At 48.0% G+C, this 25,411-nt stretch overlaps 1 protein-coding gene across 1 annotated transcript; it reads right to left on the bottom strand.

Annotated features, from left to right (window-relative positions):
• Positions 1-1,030: 1,030 nt before the first annotated feature.
• Positions 1,031-25,255, bottom strand: pcsk7 (proprotein convertase subtilisin/kexin type 7). Its single transcript, XM_084126531.1, has 16 exons — positions 25,120-25,255; positions 21,831-22,250; positions 17,644-17,778; positions 15,789-15,954; positions 15,406-15,496; positions 11,696-11,750; positions 10,359-10,497; positions 10,176-10,276; positions 9,293-9,460; positions 6,433-6,537; positions 6,212-6,314; positions 3,025-3,181; positions 2,840-2,934; positions 2,585-2,678; positions 2,352-2,469; positions 1,031-2,266 (listed from the first exon to the last, which is right to left on the bottom strand). Exons 2-16 carry the CDS (start codon positions 22,227-22,229, stop codon positions 2,057-2,059), a joined length of 2,136 nt encoding a protein of 711 aa, XP_083982657.1. The 5' UTR covers positions 22,230-22,250; positions 25,120-25,255; the 3' UTR covers positions 1,031-2,056.
• Positions 25,256-25,411: the final 156 nt, after the last annotated feature.

Below are 25,411 nucleotides of genomic sequence, written 5' to 3' on the forward strand. Positions count from 1 at the left end.
TCAGTAAAACAGCTGCAGTTAAGCAGACGTCAGCTTTCAACGATCTCTAGGCTTCACTCTATTCTGATGGTCCCTGTAACTCCTTCTGCTGACTGTAGTAGCGCGTACACTAGCGCTCACTAGTGTGTGTCAGTGCACTGGTCCAGGATGAGCTGGCGTGTAGTCGCTGCGCTAGCTTGCTCAGTCAGCAGAAGGCTCACAACGGACCATCAAAACAGTGTTACCGATCTCTTTCCTTATTTCAAAATTCAAGTGTTGTAGGCATTTATACTCTGAAATTATCCAAGCGTGACACATTCAATGAATCATGGAAACAAAAATATGTAAAAAATTTAATTATATTAAACTCTTTCACGCAGCCGTCACCAAACACACACTCTTTCAATCGAGCAACCATCCAATCTTATATGGAATAACTGTTTCGAATACGGCAGAGACTCGCTCACTTTATCAGGCACTCGTATACGGTAACAAGAACACATCAGCAAATAAATCAAAATAAGGCAACTCAATATAGAGCGTTTGCTCACATGCTCAAACAAAAGCAAAGTGCAACCTGGAAGTCCGAACAGAAGAAGTGGAGACTGGGAGACAGAAGAGATGGAGACTGGGAGACAGAAGAGATGGAGACTGGGAGACAGAAGAGATGGAGACTGGGAGACAGAAGAGATGGAGACTGGGAGACAGAAGAGATGGAGACTGGGAGACAGAAGAGATGGAGACTGGGAGACAGAAGAGATGGAGACTGGGAGACTGGGAGACAGAAGAGATGTAGACTGGGAGACAGAAGAGATGGAGACTGGGAGACAGAAGAGATGGAGACTGGGAGACTGGGAGACAGAAGAGATGTAGACTGGGAGACAGAAGAGATGTAGACTGGGAGACAGAAGAGATGGAGACTGGGAGACAGAAGAGATGTAGACTGGGAGACAGAAGAGATGTAGACTGGGAGACAGAAGAGATGGAGACTGGGAGACAGAAGAGATGGAGACTGGGAGACAGAAGAGATGGAGACTGGGAGACAGAAGAGATGGAGACTGGGAGACAGAAGAGATGGAGACTGGGAGACAGAAGAGATGTAGACTGGGAGACAGAAGAGATGGAGACTGGGAGACAGAAGAGATGGAGACTGGGAGACAGAAGAGATGGAGACTGGGAGACAGAAGAGATGGAGACTGGGAGACAGAAGAGATGGAGACTGGGAGGCAGAAGAGATGTAGATGGAGACTGGGAGACAGAAGAGATGGAGACTGGGAGACAGAAGAGATGGAGACTGGGAGACTGGGAGACAGAAGAGATGTAGACTGGGAGACAGAAGAGATGGAGACTGGGAGACAGAAGAGATGGAGACTGGGAGACTGGGAGACAGAAGAGATGTAGACTGGGAGACAGAAGAGATGGAGACTGGGAGACAGAAGAGATGGAGACTGGGAGACAGAAGAGATGGAGACTGGGAGACTGGGAGACAGAAGAGATGTAGACTGGGAGACAGAAGAGATGTAGACTGGGAGACAGAAGAGATGGAGACTGGGAGACAGAAGAGATGTAGACTGGGAGACAGAAGAGATGGAGACTGGGAGACAGAAGAGATGGAGACTGGGAGACAGAAGAGATGGAGACTGGGAGACAGAAGAGATGGAGACTGGGAGACAGAAGAGATGTAGACTGGGAGACAGAAGAGATGGAGACTGGGAGACAGAAGAGATGTAGACTGGGAGACAGAAGAGATGGAGACTGGGAGACAGAAGAGATGGAGACTGGGAGACAGAAGAGATGGAGACTGGGAGACAGAAGAGATGGAGACTGGTAGACTGGGAGACAGAAAGAGATGTAGACTGGTAGACTGGGAGACAGAAGAGATGGAGACTGGGAGACAGAAGAGATGGAGACTGGTAGACTGGGAGACAGAAGAGATGGAGACTGGGAGACAGAAGAGATGGAGACTGGTAGACTGGGAGACAGAAGAGATGTAGACTGGGAGACAGAAGAGATGTAGACTGGGAGACAGAAGAGATGGAGACTGGGAGACAGAAGCGAGGTGTGGGTTTCCTGAGTGCTACGTGTTCTCCTCCGCAGAGATGAGCGGGACCTTGGCCTCGCCGTCCGCCTCGGGCTGGATCTCCACCACCTGACTGTCCTCCAGGCCTATGGAGCCGCCGTCTCTCGCCCTCACGCCGCACCCGCGCCAGTCCCAGTGCGTGAGGGTCACCTCCAGGGTGTAGTACAGCGACCAGAAGAGGGCGAAGCAGCCCAGCAGCAGCAGAGACTGCAGAACACACAACACTGCTCATGCTCATGTACACACAGAGGGTATAGCATGTGCTCTTGCCTGTGTAGCTCCACACACACACCTTCAGGCTGCTGGAGGTGAAGGGGCTCACGACCTCAGGAGGGACATCTATCCCCGGCGGGCAGGGCAGGGCGAAGCTGCTGTGGAGGTACTGGCCCCCCATCGCGTCCTCAACCACTCTGCACATGCAAACACACTTTCATGCAAATGCATCGCCTACATACACATGCGCTAATACTGAAACTGTAAACCGTAAAATCAGAGGTTGGTCATCTCTAGTGTTGTCCCTCTCACCTCTGCCTCTCCTTCACCTGCTGCGGAGACAGAGACGAGCCGTACAGCGTGAGCTTCCAGTACTTCAGGACGCCCAGAGCCAGAGTCGAGTCTCCTGAAGACAGAGATCTGTGCTGTGAAGGGCTGTTTAGATGAACGATACACACATCTACACAGCGCTGTGATCAGAGGCTTTCTTAACCGCTGTTTTCTGCCCGCCGCCACTTCTGCTGTTGTGTTTATTTGTTATTAAGAGGAAAGAAGGCGATGTCTTACTGTGGTCGGTGACCTGTAGACTGTACTGCCCCTCCGCGCTCTCTCCCCAGCACCGCACCGTGGAGAACGTCCAGTCTGTCAATCCAGTCGTGTCTCTGTAACACACAAACAGGGTCACGTCACACACTCGCACGGGCGGCCTACAGAACACACACATGAGCAGTGAGGAGTGTGTGGACACTCACACATCCAGCGCTCGCCGGGCTCCGATCAGCGAGGTCATGCCGCTGGGACACACGAGCGAGACCTCCACGTCCCCGCGCCGGGGGTGGACGATGGTCAGGGTGACGGACACGTGCTCCAGCGTCCACATGCCCGAGCGCCGCAGGTCAGACCGCGACACTACAGGGAGAGACAGAGCTCTTTAGCTTTATTGTTCTGCATTATAGACATTATAGATTGATATGAAGCAATTACAAAGAGAGAAGAAATCCTTGACGCATTCACAACGTCCATCTCGTGACGCAGATTATAGCGTTCACACAGCGCAAGTACGCAGCAGGGTTTACATACGAAGAGTACTTCATGCAGACTCAGAAGTGAGGCATTAAATTGATTAAATAATCAGGTTTTAGTCAGACATGCTTTGTGTGTGTGTGTGTGTGTGTGTGTGTGTGTGTGTGTGTGTGTGTGTGTGTGTGTGTGTGTGCGCCTGTCACTCGCATCGGGCCAAACAAATGTCGTCGCAATTCAGCTCGATTATTTAGTGTTGGCGGGACGTCTAATTCCAGAAGGCTAATCCATCACGGCTCCCTCCGGATGTTCCTATGACTTTCATAATGGGGGTTTCTCTATTTATATATAAGGTCTGTGGTCCACATGACTTGATGATCCTCGGATGTTTTCTCTACACACACACACACACACACACACACACACACCCCCCGAACAGGCTCATCTAGTAACTTATTAGAAACATTAGTTTAAAAAAAATAAATAATAATAAACATAACAGCGTACATGTACAGGTAAATGTGACATTATAACGGGTTTATGTGAAGATCGTTTTAAGTTCACTTAAATGAAAAGTTGTTATATTATGTAAAGCCTGATAAATGTTCAAATTGATAGCTTTTAATTATACTGTAATTCCCAATGCTTATAATGGCTAAAATTGACAAAAATTAATTTCATAGAGACATCAGTAGCGGTATTGGTATAAAAAGATGCCATTAAACAAGTATTTAAAATGTAGGCTACTGTCTTTATATCGTTTCTACATTAATTTGGAGATTAAATGTCAAATTATTACAAAATGAAAATATATTTTATTAATGACGATTAACCGCGATTAATCACAGAACAAAAATGTGTGATTGATTAGTTATTTTTTTAATTGATTAACAGCACTACATGTTTTTTTTTTTTTACGTTAAATCTCCAAAATAATGTAAAGCAACATGAAGACAGTATATTTTAAATATGTGTTTAATGTCATCTTTTAAGCGCTATGAATGAAGGCCAGCATCACTGATACTGATGGCTCTCGATTTCCCCTTGATTTTAACCATTAATTATATCAACATCACAGTCAGGGGCGTCAGACAGGGGGTAATAGTGGAACTGAGTAGGGGCCCTTGGCGAAGAGGGGGCCCACAAAGATATATTGATATATATATTGGTGTTGTGAGGGGCCCACCCCTTGGTTCTGTGACCGGGGCCCAACATTTGGTGCTACGCCCCTGATTACAGTATAATGGAAAGCTATCAATTTGAACGTTTAATAGGCTTTAAAAATATATAACTCCTTTTAATTTAATGAACTTAAAACAATCTTCACATAAACCCACTGTAATAAATGTCAGATTTAGCCGTTTCTATCATCAGCGCTAGTGTTCTCTACAGGCCCGGGTGTGCCGGCCCAGACTGTTCTCCTGCCCTGCTGAAGTGAACTAAACACCAGGTACTTGTAAGGTATTGTGTAACCTTGTAAACAGTGCTCTTCACTGCATAAATTATACACTGAATATAGTTTAATCGTTATTAAAGCTAAAGCAGTTATTCAGTCAAGAGCGAGCGATCTCCTCTGTTATTCTGTGATTAACGATGACAGACATCAGCAGGAATATTAGGCTGCGGTCACTTTAGCCCTTACACACACAGATTCAGGAGAATACTCTGGTAATGTGTCCCAGGATCGCCTGATTTTGGTTCATTCACACTGCCAGAGATTTTCTGCGTTCACACACATCCCGTAAACACACATGTCAAATCCATGGTCTTTCCATGTCAAATCCACCATATCTCATGTTGTAGAGGGGGTCAAAATGACCATTTCCACCTGAGATTTGAAGCTAATTTACAGGGGGGGGGGGGGGGGGGGGGGTATTGGAAATATGGCAGCATCATTATTTTATTTTATTAGGTGGTTTGTAGGTCTTTTAGTCAAATCTATTGACTTAAGCAATCTTTGTTGCATATTTATGCCAACAGTGACTGTTGGAAGTGAAGAAGAAAAAACACATTTGCCCCAAGTTTGCATGCCTGTAACTCAAGTATTAAAGATATTTTAATATCCTTTTAGACTTTGGTTCTCAATAAACATTTATTTTGGCATCTTCATTTTAAAGGCACTATATGGGGTCCAATGCCAGAGATATGAGGATCTCAATCTAGAGCATCTAGTCTGTCATTTTAATAGAGTAAGACTAATAATAAAAGCCTGAATGTAAAAATAGCACATTAGTGTCACAGGAAGAAAATAAAAGCATAAATCAGGCCTGCAGGCCTCCTCCGCTTTCTGTGCGTTGCTCCATTAGTGCTGTCTAGTGATGCTCAGCTGCAGAAGTCACTTCTAAATACTGTGTAAGCGGACACATGATATTCTCCATCAGCAAATGCTGCTGAATTGTGTCAGAAGATTCAGTTCAAAAGACACACAGTTTTTCAGAGAGGGAAGAGCTGTCAAACAGAGCAAGAAATGCAGCGGTTCTCCACCAACTGACTAAAGACAGAGAGACCAGATGAAAACAGAGAGAAAGGTGTGAGCGAAACTGAAGAGGGAAGCAACATTTCACTTTCACTTGTACACTTAAACACACAAACACTGACAAACATGTCCAAGTAAGGGCAGAAACTGCTGTGTGCGGGACGGGTCCGTTTAACAGAGCCTTGCTCAGCACACACTGCGTCACAAGAGCCCTGTTTATGGCCAACTACTGATCGCAGAACAGCAAATCATCAGATCTCAGTTAATATACATTTAAATACTGAAATAAAGAAAATGTACTCATTCATTCCATTCTTTTATCTATGCAGAATCTAATATCTTTATTTTTCATTCTGATTTCAGCTGTTTTTAAGAGCTCTACCCACAATTCATCCCGAGTTCTGTTGTTTATCCAAAGAATATCCTCCATATAAATCTCTTACCATTCCAAGTGTGAGTGAGTGTTTTGGGATGGGCTGGGATGATCTCATTGGCCGTTAGAACTGGGCTCTGGTAGGACACCAGGAAGGGGACGGACTCCCAAACCTGCCAGACACACAGACACAGACTCTCAGCTTGTTTATGCGAACTGTGTTTGTCTGAACGCAGCAGTGCTGTGATGAGCATACACACACACACACACACACACACACACACACTCGACCTTGGCAGCGTTGACCAGCCTCCAGGCGTTGAGCAACCCGAAGCCGTACATGTGGCTGTGATGGAAACCTGCTCCATTCCTTCTCCAGTCCGCCTGTGCGTCATGCTGGACACACATCAGTAACACATTAAGATTAATGGTAGAAATAATAAATAATAATAATAATAATAATAATAATAATAATATAACAGCAGCAACATTTTTCTAATTTTATTACTGATTGGTAATTTGTCTTCTATAATTGCGCGATAACTTTTTTCTAAATCAAAACTGGATAACCGTTTTCTGCCCTTGCGAGCACAACCTCCTCGTCGGGGCCTGTGGAAGAAACCGGCCTCCTATTAAAACATACATCACACTATTCTCTATAGTTGGCCATAAAGGGCACGGTGGCCTATGGTGACGGAGACGCGTGCCAGCTCTCTCTCCCCTCAGTCTGCGCCTGGAGGCCCCGATGCTGAGCGGGAGCGGCCCCAAACCACTACAGCCAGTTCCTCGTACCGTGCGGTACAAAAGCAGAGCTTCTTTACCCGTAATAAAGAAGGGGGTCCAGGACGGCCCTCTCATCCGCAGCCTTCGAGGAGTAAGGCGGATCTGAGGACCGTTCCTATTGGCAAGAAGGCTTCGGAAAAGAGGTCCTGACGTCTATGGCGTCAGGCCTCTGAGGGTAGTCCCCTCCGAAGAGAAATGGTCAACAACGCAGAACACGGCGCCCAAATCCCTTCTGTGCCCTCAGGGGGCCGTTCACCCAACCCTGCCACCTCGTGTGCTTCAGTGCGCAGCGGTCTCCCACGGGCACACATCTCAGCAACAGCCCGAACACGTAGCAGTCGCCCCCTCTGAGGAGGGTCTTAGAGAGGACATCGAACCGGTCGCTCGGAAAACACCAGAGGCCAGACTCCAGAGGCTGGTTCCCTTAGTAGATTTTCTGGCAGCATAGAAGCTACTGCCAAATATATCTCAATGGGTCCTGCGAACAATCAAGCAGGGTTACACTATTCAGGTTCATGGGGGTCGTGCCCACAGTGGTGGCCCCCGAGCAGGCTCTGGTCATGGAACAGGAGGTAAAACTCTGGTGGCGAAAGAGGCCATAGAATGGGCACCTATTCCCGACACAGAAACTACAGTATCTACAGCCGGTATCTTATCGTTCCAAAGGAGGATAGGGGGTTGTGTCCCATTTTGGATCTGCGCCTTCTGAATAAGTCTGTCATGCAGCTTAAATTCAAAATGCTAACCTTAAGACAGATCATACCACATATGAGATCCAAGGACTGGTTTAATACAATAGATCTCAAGCATAGGGGTGATTGGCAAAGGACAAAGAAGCAGGAAAATATACAGCGCACCTGCCATGATCATCCACACAGACAACTCATCGGTGGTCCCCTATATAAATCACCAGAGGCATGTGTACTCGCGTCCACTCTGCAAACCAAATCCTCCTGTGGTCCCAGGTGAAGATACTATCATACTGGCTTACATCCCTGGGGCCCAGAATATAGGAGCAGACACCCTGTGGAGACAGGGGCTGAGGCCCGGGGAATGGAGGATCGCTCTGCTCCCAAGGGGTTCTGGAGAGAGTTCACCAGGACAAAGTTTGGCTCACCCTGATTGCAACGAGGTAGAGTGTGGCTCTCAGATCAAGTGTCTCTCCTCGACGGCTCCTCTCTGGAGATGCCGACCAGGAGGGACCTGTTGTCCAAGGCCTCTGAGGGGGCTCAGCTCATAGGCACCGGTCTCTTAACCAAGGTTGTGGAGACCATTCTACACTGCAGAGCTCCCTCCACGAGGAAACTGTCTGCCTTGAAGTGACGAGTTTTCACCTCTTGGTGCACTGGTCGTCGTCAGCTGGACCCAGTTTATTGCCCTGTTGGTACAGTGCTGGAGTTCCTGAAAGGGCGGTTCACTACATTAAAGGTCTATATGGTGGCCATTGCTGGTTCCTTTGGGTGGTATGTCTTTAGGGAGAGAGTCCTAAGTAACATGTTTCCTCCGTGGCACTTTGAGGCTGAGGCCTGCAGTACGCACTAGGGAACCAGCATGGGCTTTGGCCGTGGTGCTCCAAGGCCTATCCCTGGCTCACTTTGAGCCTATTGATGAGGTTCCAGTCAAGTTTCTGACTCTCAAGAATGTTGTTCCCCCTGGATATTACTATTCTTAAAAGGATAGGAGATTTCCAAGCTTTGTTGGTTTCCCCTTCGTGCTTGGACTTTGCGCCCGCCATGGTAAAGGCCCTAATGTGGCCAGATCCATCATTCTGCAGGCCTTCTGTCCTCCTCCACTCCGGGATGCCGACCAGGAAAGAAATAATCCGCTGTGTCCAGTTAGGGCATTGGATGCCTGCGTCCATGTCTGCGTTCTGTAGATCAGAACAACTGTTCGTGTGTTTTGGACCTCCTAATAAAGGGTCCCCTGTATCTAAGCAGAGAATGAGCAAATGGATAGTCGAGGCTCTCTCTCTTGCTTATGAACCGACCGGACTGCCTTTAGCAGTACAGGCCCACTCTACTAGCAGTACAGCTGCCTCTAGGCCTTAGTGTCAGGAGTTTCACTCCAAGATGTTTGTGATGTGTATGCGCAGGCCACATATGAATGTAGCTTGAAACGGATTTGTAAAAATAACAGATTTCATGTGGGGTTTTTTTTGCCATTCACACTTGCTAACTGTGACAGTCCTCCAATCGGATCAGCACTGACAGACTGAGCAAGGCTTTGGACATGTGGACAATATCTGTGAAATCTGGACCATGTGTAGGTAAACGAGGAAAACAAACTAAATTAAACAAAGCATGCGTTCATTGAATAAATTAAATGATAACTGTGTTTTACAAACATGCTAATTCTAAGTTTGTGTTACCTGTGTGGCGGTGTAGGTGATGATGTGCTGCACGTCCCGCCAGCTCAGACAGGGCCGCACCTGCAGCATGAGGGCCACCATCCCTGCGGCCAGAGGAGCCGCTGCAGACGTGCCCGTGTGCCCGTCAGTGCAGCCCGTGCCACTCTGCAGAGACCAGTCCGACGTCACCTGGGCACGGGACGCACACGTCAGGAGAGCGCGCACACACACTCACACTCTCTCCTCTCTAACTAGATCTGGGTGAACTCCAGTGTCAAATACCTGACACTTCAATATACTGAAGTTTTACATTGTAATAGTGCGTTTGATTAAAGCCGGCGTGAAATTAAAATGCAATGCTATTTTCTAAATGCATGTTATAGATCGAATTCATCCATGAGCTGCACGATTCTGGATAAACTGGGATGAATTGATTCTACCATGATATTCTGAATAGAGAACTAAATAACATGTAATTTACTAAAGGTTCTGGCAACATGTTAATTGCTGCGTCTATTTAAAAAAAAATTAAAAATAATAATTGGTTTGAATGAACGATTCATTGACTCACTCATAAAGACTTCACTTGTTTCATATATTGGATGAATGAAGGTTTTTGAACGAATCTCTTGAATGATTCAATAAATTCTTTAACACTTCTGTCGCCACCTACTGGTGGACCATTGTAACTGATACAATCTTTTCAAGTTACTTTCAGACGTCGATTTGCTCTATAATGTGAATGACTAAGACAAAATTAATGAAACTATGTGTTGAAACACTGTTTGTGAAGCGGTTTCATCTCGATTAATGACAACGGCTCTCTCTGGATCAGAACACACATCTGAATGTTCACCCAACACCTACGGGATAGAGCAGACTTTAGCTGGATGCTAATGCTTACAATGCTGCGCAGTTGTCTGCTTCCACTGCTGAAGGTCACTGCTAGCATAGAGGCGCACTCCTCAGCGTAAAACGGCTTTCTGCCATTCTCATCCACCGCTCCTGCAAGCACACATCACTGACACTGATACACATCTGAAGCAGACAGGGCTACACACTCGAGACGGAGCAGAGAGAACTGTACCAATGGTCACGGTGTAGATGGAGTTAGCATAGCCGTCGTAGTTGCAGTTGTCGTCATACTGTCCTCCGTTGCCACTGGCCACAACGAAGATGCTGCCGAAACCTTTCCTGCCCGCGATCACGCCGTGCTGTAGCGCCGCCTGTGGGAGAGAGCAGGGACTGCATTACTCCTCAAAATCACACTAAAACACACTATAACGATCACGCCGTGCTGTAGCGCCGCCTGTGGGAGAGAGCAGGGACTGCATTACTCCTCAAAATCACACTAAAACACACTATAACGATCACGCCGTGCTGTAGCGCCGCCTGTGGGAGAGAGCAGGGACTGCATTACTCCTCAAAATCACACTAAAACACACTATAACGATCACGCCGTGCTGTAGCGCCGCCTGTGGGAGAGAGCAGGGACTGCATTACTCCTCAAAATCACACTAAAACACACTATAACGATCACGCCGTGCTGTAGCGCCGCCTGTGGGAGAGAGGACTAATGAGTGATTATTAGTAGTTTTGGGTGAACTACTTTAAAGGGATAGTTCACCCAAAAATTAAAATTCTGTCAGTAATTACTCACCCTCATGTTGTTCCAACCCCGTAAGACCTTCGTTCATCTTCGGAACACAAATGAAGATATTTTTGATTAAATCTGAGAGCTGGATCACTCCTCCATAGGCTTTTAAGACATTATAACTTGCTGGCCCAGAAAAGTTATTAAAGACATCGTTAAAATAGTCCAAGTGACTACAGTGGCTCAATCTTAAGTTTATAAAGCGATGAGAATACTTTTTGTGCGCAAAAAGTAAATGTACAACAAAGAAACGCTATGCTGTTACACTACGTGAACTCACTCGAGGCCCACAGAGAAGGAAATGAATAGTTGAATAAAGTCGTTTTTTGTTGTTTTTTTTGCACACAAAAACTATTCTCGTTGCTTGATAAACTTAAGATTGAGCCATTTTAACGATGTCTTTAATAACTTTTCTGGGCCGGCAAGTTCCAATCACTTAGAAGCCTATGGAGGAGTGATCCAGCTCTCAGATTTAATCAAAAATATCTTAATTTGTGTTCCGAAGATGAACGAAGGTCTTACGGGGTTGGAACAACATGAGGGTGAGTAATTACTGACAGAATTTTCATTTTTGGGTGAACTATCCCTTTAATTGTGTTTCTATACCATCGCTGGCTGAACTCTGGTTGCTTTATTGATCTGTTAAAGCTATGGCCGAAGCGCCACCGCTGTGTGTTGGTGAAAGTACAGAGAACCGCTCATATGGTGAAGGCTTCATGAATCTCCTTCATAAACTGCATTACACTGATGAGATGCATATTCAGACTGACCTTGCCTAAGGGATGAGGTCCATCAACCGTACGACCATCATCATCCGGTCCCCAGCTACAAGACAAACAATACATGTCAGGTGACCATTCTCAGTGGAAACGTTGCATACGTTCATGGTTTATGAACTAACATATTCATGAATCAATATTAACTAAGATTAATGAATTCTGTGAAAAAAGTACAGTTAATTATTAGTTGAATAAAGACGTAAAACGTCTCAGGTTACGACTGTAACCTATATCTCCTTTCGAATGGGAACTCGCACTACGTCGATTAACTCTTTTAGGGAACTCCTCCCCGTGAACCGGTGTCTGTAACGCTTATCCAATCACGGCAATCGTATTGGCCGGCAACAACCTATGACATCACTACTAGTGTGCCTAGAGAACATGTCATCCACTTTTCGTCTGAAGGGACTGTTCAGTAGGCATCCCGAGGCATGGCGAAAGACGCAGTGTCTCGTTCCCTGTTCTCAGGGAACAGAGGTTACAGTCGTAACTTGAGATGTTCCCTTTTGAAAGGGAACTCGCACAGCGTCGATGACGCTTCGGGGAACGATATACCAACGGCACCATGCTGAGGGAACTGCATGCCAATTTACGGCTGTGACAGAAACGTCAGAAATGGCCGTTTCACTGAAATGCAAATAAACACTCCCCCTTCAGGTCACATACAGGCTGTCGTGACAGTATTCCCTACGGCCACTGCCCAAGATATAAGACTCAAAGTGGCATTTGAACAACGAAGGTCTACCAAGGCCGCTCAAAGGCTTGGAACCAACAGCTTCCGTGGAAAGGGTTCCTTTAAGGGAATATGGACAGTGGGTCCAAAAGAAGTCCCGTCCAGTCACTTTCTGAGAGGGACATGAAGTCAACCCCACATGCCACCAGGGAGGCTGTCCGGGTCTAATTTACTGACTTGCCAACAACCTGTCAGTTTCCTATACAGAGTCTTTAACATTATTTGCCTCACTTGTGGAGGCATCCAATAGGGAGAACTGCAGATAATGGCAGTGATCGCTCACAGACCGGATCGTAGACACGGGTATCCTAGAGAGTAGAACTCAGCATAGTGCTTTCTAACCCTCTAAAACGAGGGGAGTAACTCTACTCCATCCTGGGCACTCTAAAGGGACCCCAACAGGGGAGCGCCTCCAGCTCTAGGGCTGACCTAGCAGGGAGGGCTTGTGAGAGTCCTTCGACCTTCCGACCAGACTTAGGGAGTTAAGTATTCTTACAGAGCGATCCTCAGATGGATTCTGGAACACTATGCTCAACCTGATAAGTACTGACCAGGCTCTGGGCTAAAATCAGGGAGGCTCCATGGGGCTTGCAACATGATACTTAATGCCTTTGCCATGCTAAGCATCCAACTCGTTGGGGAGCCGCTTTCAAGGAGGCCTGTTGAGGCCTAACTACTTGATAGCGGGACTGTTAGCAGAGCTAGCCTCAGACGTCTTAGGTACTCTCACAGACATTTCTGTGGGCCTGGTTATACTTATTTAACATTGCCAACAGGCAGTGTACTCAGCAGAAGTGCTATCGACCCTTTAAAGCAAGGGGAGTACAATCTTACGCTACCGGACTATCGAGGAGGCCTACTGTGAGGCCTACAGCTTCGACGGTCATAAATAATGACCCTACTGGATAAATAATGGAGTACTATCAACTGACCCTGAGGAATGTATCAGGGTCAAGTCCTATTATCTTGTATTTTTTACAAGACAGGTTTTATATTCTCTTCTAAACCCAAGGGAATGGAGGCCTCAGTAAGAGGCCAAGGACATTCAACCTCAAGACTTGAATTCTTATCTTCAAGGGGCTCAGAGGAAAAACCCTATCTCAACTTAAGGCCTTGCTGGATAAACTAGCAACTATACTCAGCTCGGAGGGCTGAGCACACTGCTTCTTCCTTTCTAGAGAGAAAGGCCTGACAACACCCATGAGATATCGGCATGGGAGGCTTTTTGAAGGTAGCCTGCTACCTGTGCTGCTATCTACCCTGTAACACCACTAGCATTTACACCGAATGCAAAAGGCGGGCCTCTCGAGAGAAGAGAGGAGAGAAGATAGGAGAGGTTGTTATTCACCCTCAGAGGAAGGGGTCCTTCAGAGCGTTTAAGCTGGATCACCTCTCTCAGAGCCTTCTTCCGCGAGTCTCGCCTTCTCTGAGACCTGCTCCTAGGAGAAGCGACTCTGGACCTCTGGCCCTGTCTCCGATCTCTGAACTTTCCCATCACCGTCTTGACGGAGGTGCCGAACAGAGGCGACACTGGTGCAACGAGAAGAAAGGCTTTTTCTTTCTCCCAGATGTCAGCCAAGTTAAACCAGCCTCTCCGCAACACAGCCGCTTATATACGCACAATGTAAATATTAGTAGCTCAGAAGGCAGGGCCGGAGCACTCAGTGCCGGTGCCTCTCCAGCCGTGAGATAGTTCATCTCATCAATCGGGGCATCGACACATACCCATGTTCGCGTATCCCCTCAGCATCAGCGTAGTTCTCTCGCTGATGCCGATGAATGCACGCTGAACACGGGTTCTTCCATGCCTTTTCGATCTCATTGTATAGATTGAGCAGCGTTATGGCTGGAAAGAAACCGTTTGTCAAGTCTGCCACGAGCTGAAGCCTCGCTGAAGTGCGTTACATTAACACTCACAACTCATCATACGCGGGGCAGGGTGGCTGTGAGGAAATCCTCGTCGCCCCCATCAGCATCTCCTGCTCTCTTGAGCTGTCCAGCAGATCACTCGCTGTCAGATCAGAGGACATTAGTGACAACACATCCTCATCTGGCAGCTTAAACTCGCGAGATAAACAACTCTCTCACACTCCTCGGCGAACTCCCTCTGAAAGCCCTGAATCACCTGGCACAGATATCTGTCCCCGAAGAAGAGGGCCAGACGAGAGCAAAGTTTTCTCAAGGAAAAATCTCACAGTTGGCACAAGCAGTTCCCTCAAGAACTAATCGTGCTTGCTCTGAGCCCAAACAGTCAACGCACAAGCTGTGTGACATCAGGTGTCAAATACCTTAAGACACGGATCCACACACTTCCTGAAGCGTTTTCCACAAGCCATGATTACCTTTCTGAAGTTTCAGGTTGAAGCGTACAAACAGAACAGTCCCTGAAGTCGAAAAGGTGGATGACATGTTCTCTAGGCGCCCCTTATATACTTCTGGATCGCATTAGTAGTGGCGTCATAGGCTGTCTCCGGCCAATAACGATTGCCGTGACTGGATAAGCGGTTCACGCGGAGCACTTCCCCAAAAGCAGTGCGAGTTCCCATTCGAAAGGGAACAGAAGACTTATGTACTTCAAATAGTTACAACATTAGTTTGCTAAAGAGCTGATGTCACTCGAGTCAGTCTCAGGGGCCTAACAGGCAAACTGGCTGGACATCATCTCAAAAGACACGTTCATTAATGCTGACATGACAAATAAAGTGTTGAAATTGACATTAAGATGAATAAATCCTTTAGAAATATTGCTCACTGTAAGTTAATGTTAACTAATGTACCTTACTAACAAATGGAAGCTAGTTTTAAAGCTTTATCTTGTTTATTGTTTATCTTCCTAGAAAAATGAACATTATAGCCAGTGTAGGACTGACAGTATTGACCATCAAGAGCTCTCAACTACAGCAAATGAGTAGCGTAACAGTGTTTAGAAGTGTGTCATTGCCTGATTGATCTGGGCACAAAAACACACCTGCAGCTGTAGATGTGGTTGACCTGGTAGTGCTTGTTAAAAGCCACCGCCTCCATGCTGTCAGTGAGGGGTCCGTCCAGAACCCGGATGCCTGAGACACACACACACACACACACACACACACACCTGTAGTCAAGCATGACAGCAGGGCTGGGCAATGGAGAGAATATCACTGACGTACTACTAAAATTAAGCAACATCGTGAACATTGCAATTTTAATGTGGCCATCAAGTTTCCTAAAGAGTGTACTAGGCTACAATGGATCGGGAATAAAGCGATCTCTGTAACTCAGTGTAATGGGGAATAAAGCGATCTGTGTAACTCAGTGTAATGGGGAATAAATCTCTATATTGACTCTTGGATTAAGGTGCGTGAGCCACACCTGCCACTCGCCCGCCGTACGCCACTCCCACAGCGCAGTAGCTGTTGTTGGACACCGCGGCGATCTCTCCGGCACAGCGCGTGCCGTGATGGTTGTCACTGTGTCCGTCGGGATGAGGCATGGGGTCGGGGTCGTCCGAGTTCAGGTCGTAACTTCCCTCGGGACTCTGAAACACATTAAACAAATCTCACATTCAGGGTCAATACATCTCATGTTCTGTCGGCAACATCTGGGCCAATTATCACAGAAAACCCTTCTTGCTTTTTTATTAAATATCAATCTCCAACAGGTGCTCTTGTGAACACCATTCCCAATCCCCAATTCATATTTTGTAAATAAAGTGGTAATTTTTTTTTTTTTTTTGCACAAACAAAGTACTCGTCACTTCATAAAACTGAGGTTAAAACACTGAAGTCACATCAGTTCAGATTACTTCTTAAGCACATTTAATGACAGCAACAAGGCTGACTAAAGTGCTGTACAATACAAAATAAAAGACCATAAAGATGACAAATAAAAGGAAACAGAAGAGAACAAGACATTGCAATGCATTAAAACCCAATGAAAAGAGAGATGTTTTGAGACTACATGTGAGTGCAGATAAAGCAGAAGCAGCTGTAATGCAGTGAGGAGGAAAGATCTCGATCACCCCGACACTGAGACAGCTCTTGGAAACTGTAGTAAGTTTTGATCTTCAGACCTTAGTCTTCATGAGGGATTATAGTGGTGGAGTGAATCAGACAGATAGATCAGCGTTGAGCTAGAGATTTATAGACAAGTAATAGGATTTTAAACTCAACTCTATATTTAACGGGCAACCAGTGTAGATCTTTCAGAAGGGGAGTGACATATTTCATAAAAAATATCTTAATTTGTGTTTTTAAAGATAAAGGAAGGTCTACGGGTTTGGAAGGACATGAGGGAGAGTAATTAATGATCTCTGGGTGAACTATCCCTTCGTAAACCCTTGGTGAACTGCTGCTTCACGAGCTAGAAGCTGACTGAGACACAACCTTTGTTGTCTTCTGCTGAAGGACGCCGAATCGCAGGAGAACAGGACAGGATCAGGACAGGATCAGGACAGGATCAGGACAGGACAGGATCTTTACATCCGATGAGCCGTGATTACGCAGATTCCCCACAGCACAGAGACGGACTGTATCAGCAGGGGATCTTCTGTCCACTTCATCAGCCAGCGCACCTGCTCTCCATGCCATCAAGCTTTTAACAGTCTCAGAGCCTCTGGTCATTGGCTGGAGTCTTCTCTTTGAAAAGGCTTGGAAGAAGGTCTACAGGTGTAAGAGCAAACCCCGATCAGCAGCTCCGGCCTGACTGTCCTGCTCCTGTGCTTTATTAGGCTGCTGTAGTTTCTAATCATCTGCCATTCAGTTCACCTCTGGCTTATTACATATCCCATTTCCTCTGTCTAAGCCTGTGTTTTCATCCCAGTTAGGGGTGTTTGTTTATAGTTTAACACTGGATATATATGGCGAGAAAGAGTTTAAAAAATAACCATTAAAATAGGTTTTTATATTTTATCTATAACTAGATCTGGTCTTACTTCATCAAAGACCTTTTCATAAGAGTCAGCAGAAAAATACTGAATCCTAACAGAGTTGAATCACAGTGATAGTGGCGTCTGGCTTGGTAGGAGGATCTTCGTCTGGAGTGTGTGTGTGTGTGTGTGTGTGTGTGTGTGTGTGTGTGTGTGTGTGTCATTTAGTCCCACACACACACACACATTCATGTGTGAAGCAGTCACCTGTTTCTCAGTGTTTGGATTACGTTCTGTTTGTGCGTTTTATAAATAAAAAGAAGAAAACACTCACAAGAAAAGAGATGGCGATTGACTTACGTAGTTGGGCTGGATATCCTCCAAGGTGTGCTGAACCCCGTCGTCCACCACGACCACTGTGACCCCGGCGCCGGTGATGTTGCGCTCCCAGACGCCCGTCACGTTGATGTCCATCCCGTCCTTCACATCGTTGTGCTGCAGAGAATCAGACACCATTAGGGCTGAGCATCTCCTGGATTAAAGCGGTGGGTGAGTATGAGTTCACTCTTCTAACTGTAGTTAGTGTGTAATGTTGCTGTTTTAGCATAAACAACATCTGCAAAGTCACAACGCTCAAAGTTCAAAGCAAAGGGAGATATTTGGTTTTACAGAAATCACTGTTTAAGGACTACAGCAAACGGCTGGTAGAGACTACACAACATTCCTCCCGGGATAGTGACATCACCAACCCTAGAATTTACATAAACCCCGCCCCCTGAGCACGATTTATAGATTATCATGACAGATTATGTTAATCAATGACTAGAAGATAACTATAATAAACGTTTCATTGATGTCGAGTCTCTGAGGCTCTTGACTTGTGGTGAGAGTACGATGTGCGCGAGATGGCTGCCGCTTCTCATCGTTCATCGCTTGATACGTTTCGTCATCAATTGTTCATGTCAAGGTGTTGTTTTCTTCTGGGCGACACTGCTGGAACAGGGCTTCTGGATGTGCCTTCTCGGGACAGCGCTGGATGTTTGAGTGAAGCTTCTTGAACTGCTCTGTGATGTTGGGACTCAAGCATCACATCTTCTGAAGTCCCTCTGACATTCCTTGGACAATTTGTGCAAACTTCTGTTCAGCGTCTCACTTTGTGAAATCCCCGCGAGCCCTCTGATCCCACTGTCCCGGCTTTACCTGCACTCTCGTGGGTACGCTTCCTCTGTTCATTGAGTAGCGTTTCTGTGTGGTTCTGGCTAACGTGGAGAGCTGTGGCCTCACTTTACTGTTCCCGCTTGTTTGGCGAGCGGTTTAGTGGATCACACCTAGCATCAGCTGGGTCTGGCTAACGATAACCTAAACCGTCCCTCCTGACTGGAAACCTCTACATCTGATTGGTGGACTACCCTCGCAACACGTTATATCCATCGGTCTGCTAAACGCTGATGGTTTTATGACTGCAACTCCTACTGTTTCTGACTGAAAGCTGGCAAACACCTGATGACTTCACTGAACTGAACCGTCTAACCCCTGCTGGATATAGTTATCTGACAAACCTCGACTCAGTGGCAGAGGTGGTGATCTGGCGGTGATCTTTAAGAACAATTATAAAGTGACTAAATATGACGTTCTTGATGCTCCTAGTTGTGAATGTCTATCACTTAAGCGTGCTGGCCCCGCTCCGCTTCTGATTGTGCTGATTTATAGACCCCTAGATGTAATACACACCCTTTCTCTGACCTGACTGAGCTTCTCACTCTCGCCTGTGCCGGCGTGACAGAGTCCTGATGCTGGGTGACTTTACCATGTGGCCGTCAAACACTGTGCGGGATCTGGGAGTCCTGTTTGACTCCTCGTCAATCACTGTGGGATCTGGGAGTCCTGCTCGACTCCTCGTCAAACACTGCGGGATCTGGGAGTCCTGCTCGACTCCTCGTCAAACACTGCGGGATCTGGGAGTCCTGCTCGACCCCTCGTCAAACACTGCGGGATCTGGGAGTCCTGCTCGACCCCTCGTCAAACACTGCGGGATCTGGGAGTCCTGCTCGACCCCTCGTCAAACACTGCGGGATCTGGGAGTCCTGCTCGACCCCTCGTCAAACACTGCGGGATCTGGGAGTCCTGCTCGACCCCTCGTCAAACACTGCGGGATCTGGGAGTCCTGTTCGACTCCTCGTCAAACACTGCGGGATCTGGGAGTCCTGCTCGACTCCTCGTCAAACACTGCGGGATCTGGGAGTCCTGCTCGACCCCTCGTCAAACACTGCGGGATCTGGGAGTCCTGCTCGACCCCTCGTCAAACACTGCGGGATCTGGGAGTCCTGCTCGACCCCTCGTCAAACACTGCGGGATCTGGGAGTCCTGCTCGACCCCTCGTCAAACACTGCGGGATCTGGGAGTCCTGCTCGACCCCTCGTCAAACACTGTGCGGGATCTGGGAGTCCTGCTCGACCCCTCGTCAAACACTGTGGGATCTGGGAGTCCTGCTCGACCCCTCGTCAAACACTGCGGGATCTGGGAGTCCTGCTCGACCCCTCGTCAAACACTGCGGGATCTGGGAGTCCTGCTCGACCCCTCGTCAAACACTGCGGGATCTGGGAGTCCTGCTCGACTCCTCGTCAAACACTGCGGGATCTGGGAGTCCTGCTCGACTCCTCGTCAAACACTGCGGGATCTGGGAGTCCTGCTCGACTCCTCGTCAAACACTGCGGGATCTGGGAGTCCTGCTCGACTCCTCGTCAAACACTGCGGGATCTGGGAGTCCTGCTCGACCCCTCGTCAAACACTGTGCGGGATCTGGGAGTCCTGTTCGACTCCTCGTCAAACACTGCGGGATCTGGGAGTCCTGCTCGACCCCTCGTCAAACACTGTGCGGGATCTGGGAGTCCTGCTCGACCCCTCGTCAAACACTGTGGGATCTGGGAGTCCTGCTCGACCCCTCGTCAAACACTGCGGGATCTGGGAGTCCTGCTCGACTCCTCGTCAAACACTGCGGGATCTGGGAGTCCTGCTCGACTCCTCGTCAAACACTGCGGGATCTGGGAGTCCTGCTCGACTCCTCGTCAAACACTGCGGGATCTGGGAGTCCTGCTCGACCCCTCGTCAAACACTGCGGGATCTGGGAGTCCTGCTCGACTCCTCGTCAAACACTGCGGGATCTGGGAGTCCTGCTCGACCCCTCGTCAAACACTGCGGGATCTGGGAGTCCTGCTCGACCCCTCGTCAAACACTGCGGGATCTGGGAGTCCTGTTCGACCCCTCGTCAAACACTGCGGGATCTGGGAGTCCTGCTCGACCCCTCGTCAAACACTGCGGGATCTGGGAGTCCTGTTCGACTCCTCGTCAAACACTGCGGGATCTGGGAGTCCTGTTCGACCCCTCGTCAAACACTGCGGGATCTGGGAGTCCTGCTCGACCCCTCGTCAAACACTGCGGGATCTGGGAGTCCTGTTCGACTCCTCGTCAAACACTGCGGGATCTGGGAGTCCTGTTCGACTCCTCGTCAAACACTGCGGGATCTGGGAGTCCTGTTCGACCCCTCGTCAAACACTGCGGGATCTGGGAGTCCTGCTCGACCCCTCGTCAAACACTGCGGGATCTGGGAGTCCTGCTCGACCCCTCGTCAAACACTGCGGGATCTGGGAGTCCTGTTCGACTCCTCGTCAAACACTGCGGGATCTGGGAGTCCTGCTCGACTCCTCGTCAAACACTGTGCGGGATCTGGGAGTCCTGTTCCTGACCACACTCAGTAAATTATTATTTTCCTCTCTATTTCTCTGTCTTCCACTTTTTCATTTTTTATGTTGCGTGCTTACTTTATCGAAATTGATGTTTTCTTTGATTATATAACTTCTCATGTTAATTATTTGCAGTTATTGGTTGTCTCCATCTGCTTTTCTGCTTGTTTGATTGTTATAATAAGCAGATTGCTTGTCTCTTTGTCTGTCAACTGTTTGTATTATTTTGTGAAGCGACCTTGGGTTCTTGAAAGGCGCTACAAAAAATAAACATATTATTATTATTATTACAGATAAGCTACATAAACTCATCAACTAACCATTCAGAAGTGTTGTCTACATGTGGTCACTTCTTCTTGAGTCTCTCCATCATTGTCTGACTCCAGTTTGAACATAAAAGCCTTAAAGTTTTTGAAATTTTTAGTGTGTGTGTGTGTGAGAGGTAAAAGGACAAGAGCTCTTGAAGCTCCGCCCTCTGTGCCGGGAGCAGCAGCTCATTTGCATTTAAAGGGACAGACTCAAAAACGGTGTGTTTTTGCTCACCCTCAAAAAGTGACAATTTTAACATGCTGTATAAACATATCTGTGGGGTATTTAGAGCTAAAACACACACACACTCTGGGGACATCAGAGACTTATTCTACATCTTGTGAAAGGGCATTATACCACCCTTTAAGTTGAGTACTTCTTTTAAAAAATCCTCGATTTTAATTTACCTGTGTCGACTAACCGGTAAAACACCAGAAGTGGCGTGTTCCTAGACGCTGTAACCCGTGATGTGTGTGTGTTGTGTGTTCCAGCACTCACCAGGTGCCACTGGCTGGGGTATCTGGGGTCGTTGAAGGCCAGGCTCCTCTTGGAGCGGCGCAGCAGCTGTTCCTGCGAGTGCCAGAGCACATGAGGGTTCTGGTCCAGAGCCGCCGCGGTCGCCCCGGGGTCCACCCGGTCCTCAGGCCCCTGGCACAGCAGGTAGTGCCCCTCCAGCTGCCCGATCTGCCCCCGGTTCTGCAGACCCGCCTCCTGGGCCACGCTCTGGGCCAGCCGGTGCAGGGAGTCTCCCACCGGAGCCGAGCCGGACCGGAGCCGCACCGCCCAGGAGAGACCCGGCCCACAGGAGGAGGAGCAGCGGCTGAGCAGCGGGGCGAGCGAGAGGAGCAGCAGAGGAGAGAGGAGGAGGAGGACACGCTTCTGACAGGGCGGAGCCATGACACACACGCATCAGAGGAGCTGCGGACACACACACACACACACACACACACACACACATCAGATCACATCAGCAGAGTATAGAGGAGGACACGCTTCTGACCGGGCGGAGCCATGACACACACACGTCAGAGGAGCTGCGGACACACACACACACACACACAAACACACATCAGATCACATCAGCAGAGTATAGAGGAGGACACGCTTCTGACCGGGCGGAGCCATGACACACACACATCAGAGGAGCTGTGGACACACACACACACACATCAGAGGAGCTGCGGACACACACACACACACACATCAGATCACATCAGCAGAGTATAGAGGAGGACACGCTTCTGACCGGGCGGAGCCATGACACACACACATCAGAGGAGCTGCGGACACACACACACACACACACATCAGAGGAGCTGCGGACACACACACACACACATCAGAGGAGCTGCGGACACACACACACACACACACATCAGAGGAGGGAGTATAGAGGAGGACACGCTTCTGACCGGGCGGAGCCATGACACACACGCATCAGAGGAGCTGCGGACACACACACACACACACACACACACACACACACATCAGATCACATCAGCAGAGTATAGAGGAGGACACGCTTCTGACCGGGCGGAGCCATGACACACACACGTCAGAGGAGCTGCGGACACACACACACACACACACACACACACACACATCAGATCACATCAGCAGAGTATAGAGGAGGACACGCTTCTGACGGGGCGGAGCCATGACACACACACGTCAGAGGAGCTGCGGACACACACACACACACACACACACAAACACACATCAGATCACATCAGCAGAGTATAGAGGAGGACACGCTTCTGACGGGGCGGAGCCATGACACACACACATCAGAGGAGCTGCGGACACACACACACACACACACACACAAACACACATCAGATCACATCAGCAGAGTATAGAGGAGGACACGCTTCTGACGGGGCGGAGCCATGACACACACACGTCAGAGGAGCTGCGGACACACACACACACACACACACACAAACACACATCAGATCACATCAGCAGAGTATAGAGGAGGACACGCTTCTGACCGGGCGGAGCCATGACACACACACATCAGAGGAGCTGTGGACACACACACACACACATCAGAGGAGCTGCGGACACACACACACACACACATCAGAGGAGCTGTGGACACACACACACACACATCAGAGGAGCTGCGGACACACACACACACACACATCAGATCACATCAGCAGAGTATAGAGGAGGACACGCTTCTGACCGGGCGGAGCCATGACACACACACATCAGAGGAGCTGTGGACACACACACACACACATCAGAGGAGCTGCGGACACACACACACACACACACACACACACATCAGAGGAGCTGTGGACACACACACACACACATCAGAGGAGCTGCGGACACACACACACACACACACACATCAGATCACATCAGCAGAGTATAGAGGAGGACACGCTTCTGACCGGGCGGAGCCATGACACACACACATCAGAGGAGCTGTGGACACACACACACACACATCAGAGGAGCTGCGGACACACACACACACACACACACACACACATCAGAGGAGCTGTGGACACACACACACACACATCAGAGGAGCTGCGGACACACACACACACACACACACATCAGATCACATCAGCAGAGTATAGAGGAGGACACGCTTCTGACCGGGCGGAGCCATGACACACACACATCAGAGGAGCTGCGGACACACACACACACACACACATCAGAGGAGCTGCGGACACACACACACACACACACATCAGAGGAGGGAGTATAGAGGAGGACACGCCTGCATCATCACTATCAGACGCGTGAGATGTGAGTGTGAGTGTGTGTGTGTGTGTGTGTGTGTGTGTGAGTGTGTGAGACAGCTGGGGTCCTCAGTGCTTCTGCCGTCTCCAGTCTCTCGCAGAGCTTTACATGCGACTCCTTCGTCCGCACACACACATGTACTTGTGCTTTTAACAAACAAAATAATACAGTAAAGAAATGGACAAATCTAGTTTAAAACGCATGTGCAGGTGTTGCTGATCTCATATGTGTGCTAAAACTTTTTTGACTTACATTTTAAAGAAGAGTAACATTGAATGACTCTAATCCATCTAATAAAAAGTGATAGCATATATTTCTTTATAAAAATACTACTAATCTAATGTAAATAAGGATAAAGGGGCTCTTTTACATTGATAAATCATGATTATTGGGCACTACTCTGACACAGCTCCCACTTCCTGTTTTATTTATTCCTGTTTAATTGTTACACTTACAGTGTATTCATATTTCCTCTCTACACCTGTCGTGTTTAATCTGTGATTTATGTGTCTGACAGGGCGATATACTGATATACTTCATGCCCTACAGTAGCTTACAGCTGAGAGAGAGACAGAGAGACAGAGAGAGAGAGAGATGAGAGAGAGAGAGAGAGAGAGAGAGAGAGGAGAGAAGAGAGAGAGAGAGAGACAGAGAGAGAGAGAGAGACAGAGAGAGAGAGAGAGAGAGAGAGAGAGACAGAGAGAGAGAGAGAGAGAGAGAGAGAGAGAGAGAGAGAGACAGAGAGAGAGAGAGAGAGAGAGAGAGAGAGAGAGAGAGACAGAGAGAGAGAGAGAGAGAGAGAGAGAGAGACCGGAAGTTCTCAAAAACATGTCGCTCTGTTTATTAATAATAATAATAATAATAATAATAATAATATAACACATCAGCTCGTTTTCTACTGTAACTAATTACTTCCACACACACTAAGGAAACACACTGGCCTGATTAAACACAGCCGGTCTGGGACAGTGATGCCCACACCTGTCAGGACACAGATACACAGAGCTCTTCTTACCTCGCAGTAACAGTGGTGTGTTTCGCTATCGCTTGTGTGTTTTATTTCCGAGATGTTTAAAGTCATTCTTTATCAACTCGAGCAGCGACATAACTCAACCCGCGTCACGTGCTCGTGCCGAGACAAACATCCGCATGCGTCATCTGCTCGTCACATCCGGTGTCCGACACTGTCACCGGCGACAATCTCAAATATACTTATATAGCTATATGTTACCGGCAAAGTGTGTAATCCGGCATTCTATAGAATGCCTAGGTAATGTATAGAATTAGGTAAGGTGTGATTGGATCAT

Source organism: Abramis brama (assembly GCF_963993115.1).
Source record: "Abramis brama genome assembly, chromosome: 10".
Taxonomy (NCBI): domain Eukaryota; kingdom Metazoa; phylum Chordata; class Actinopteri; order Cypriniformes; family Leuciscidae; genus Abramis; species Abramis brama.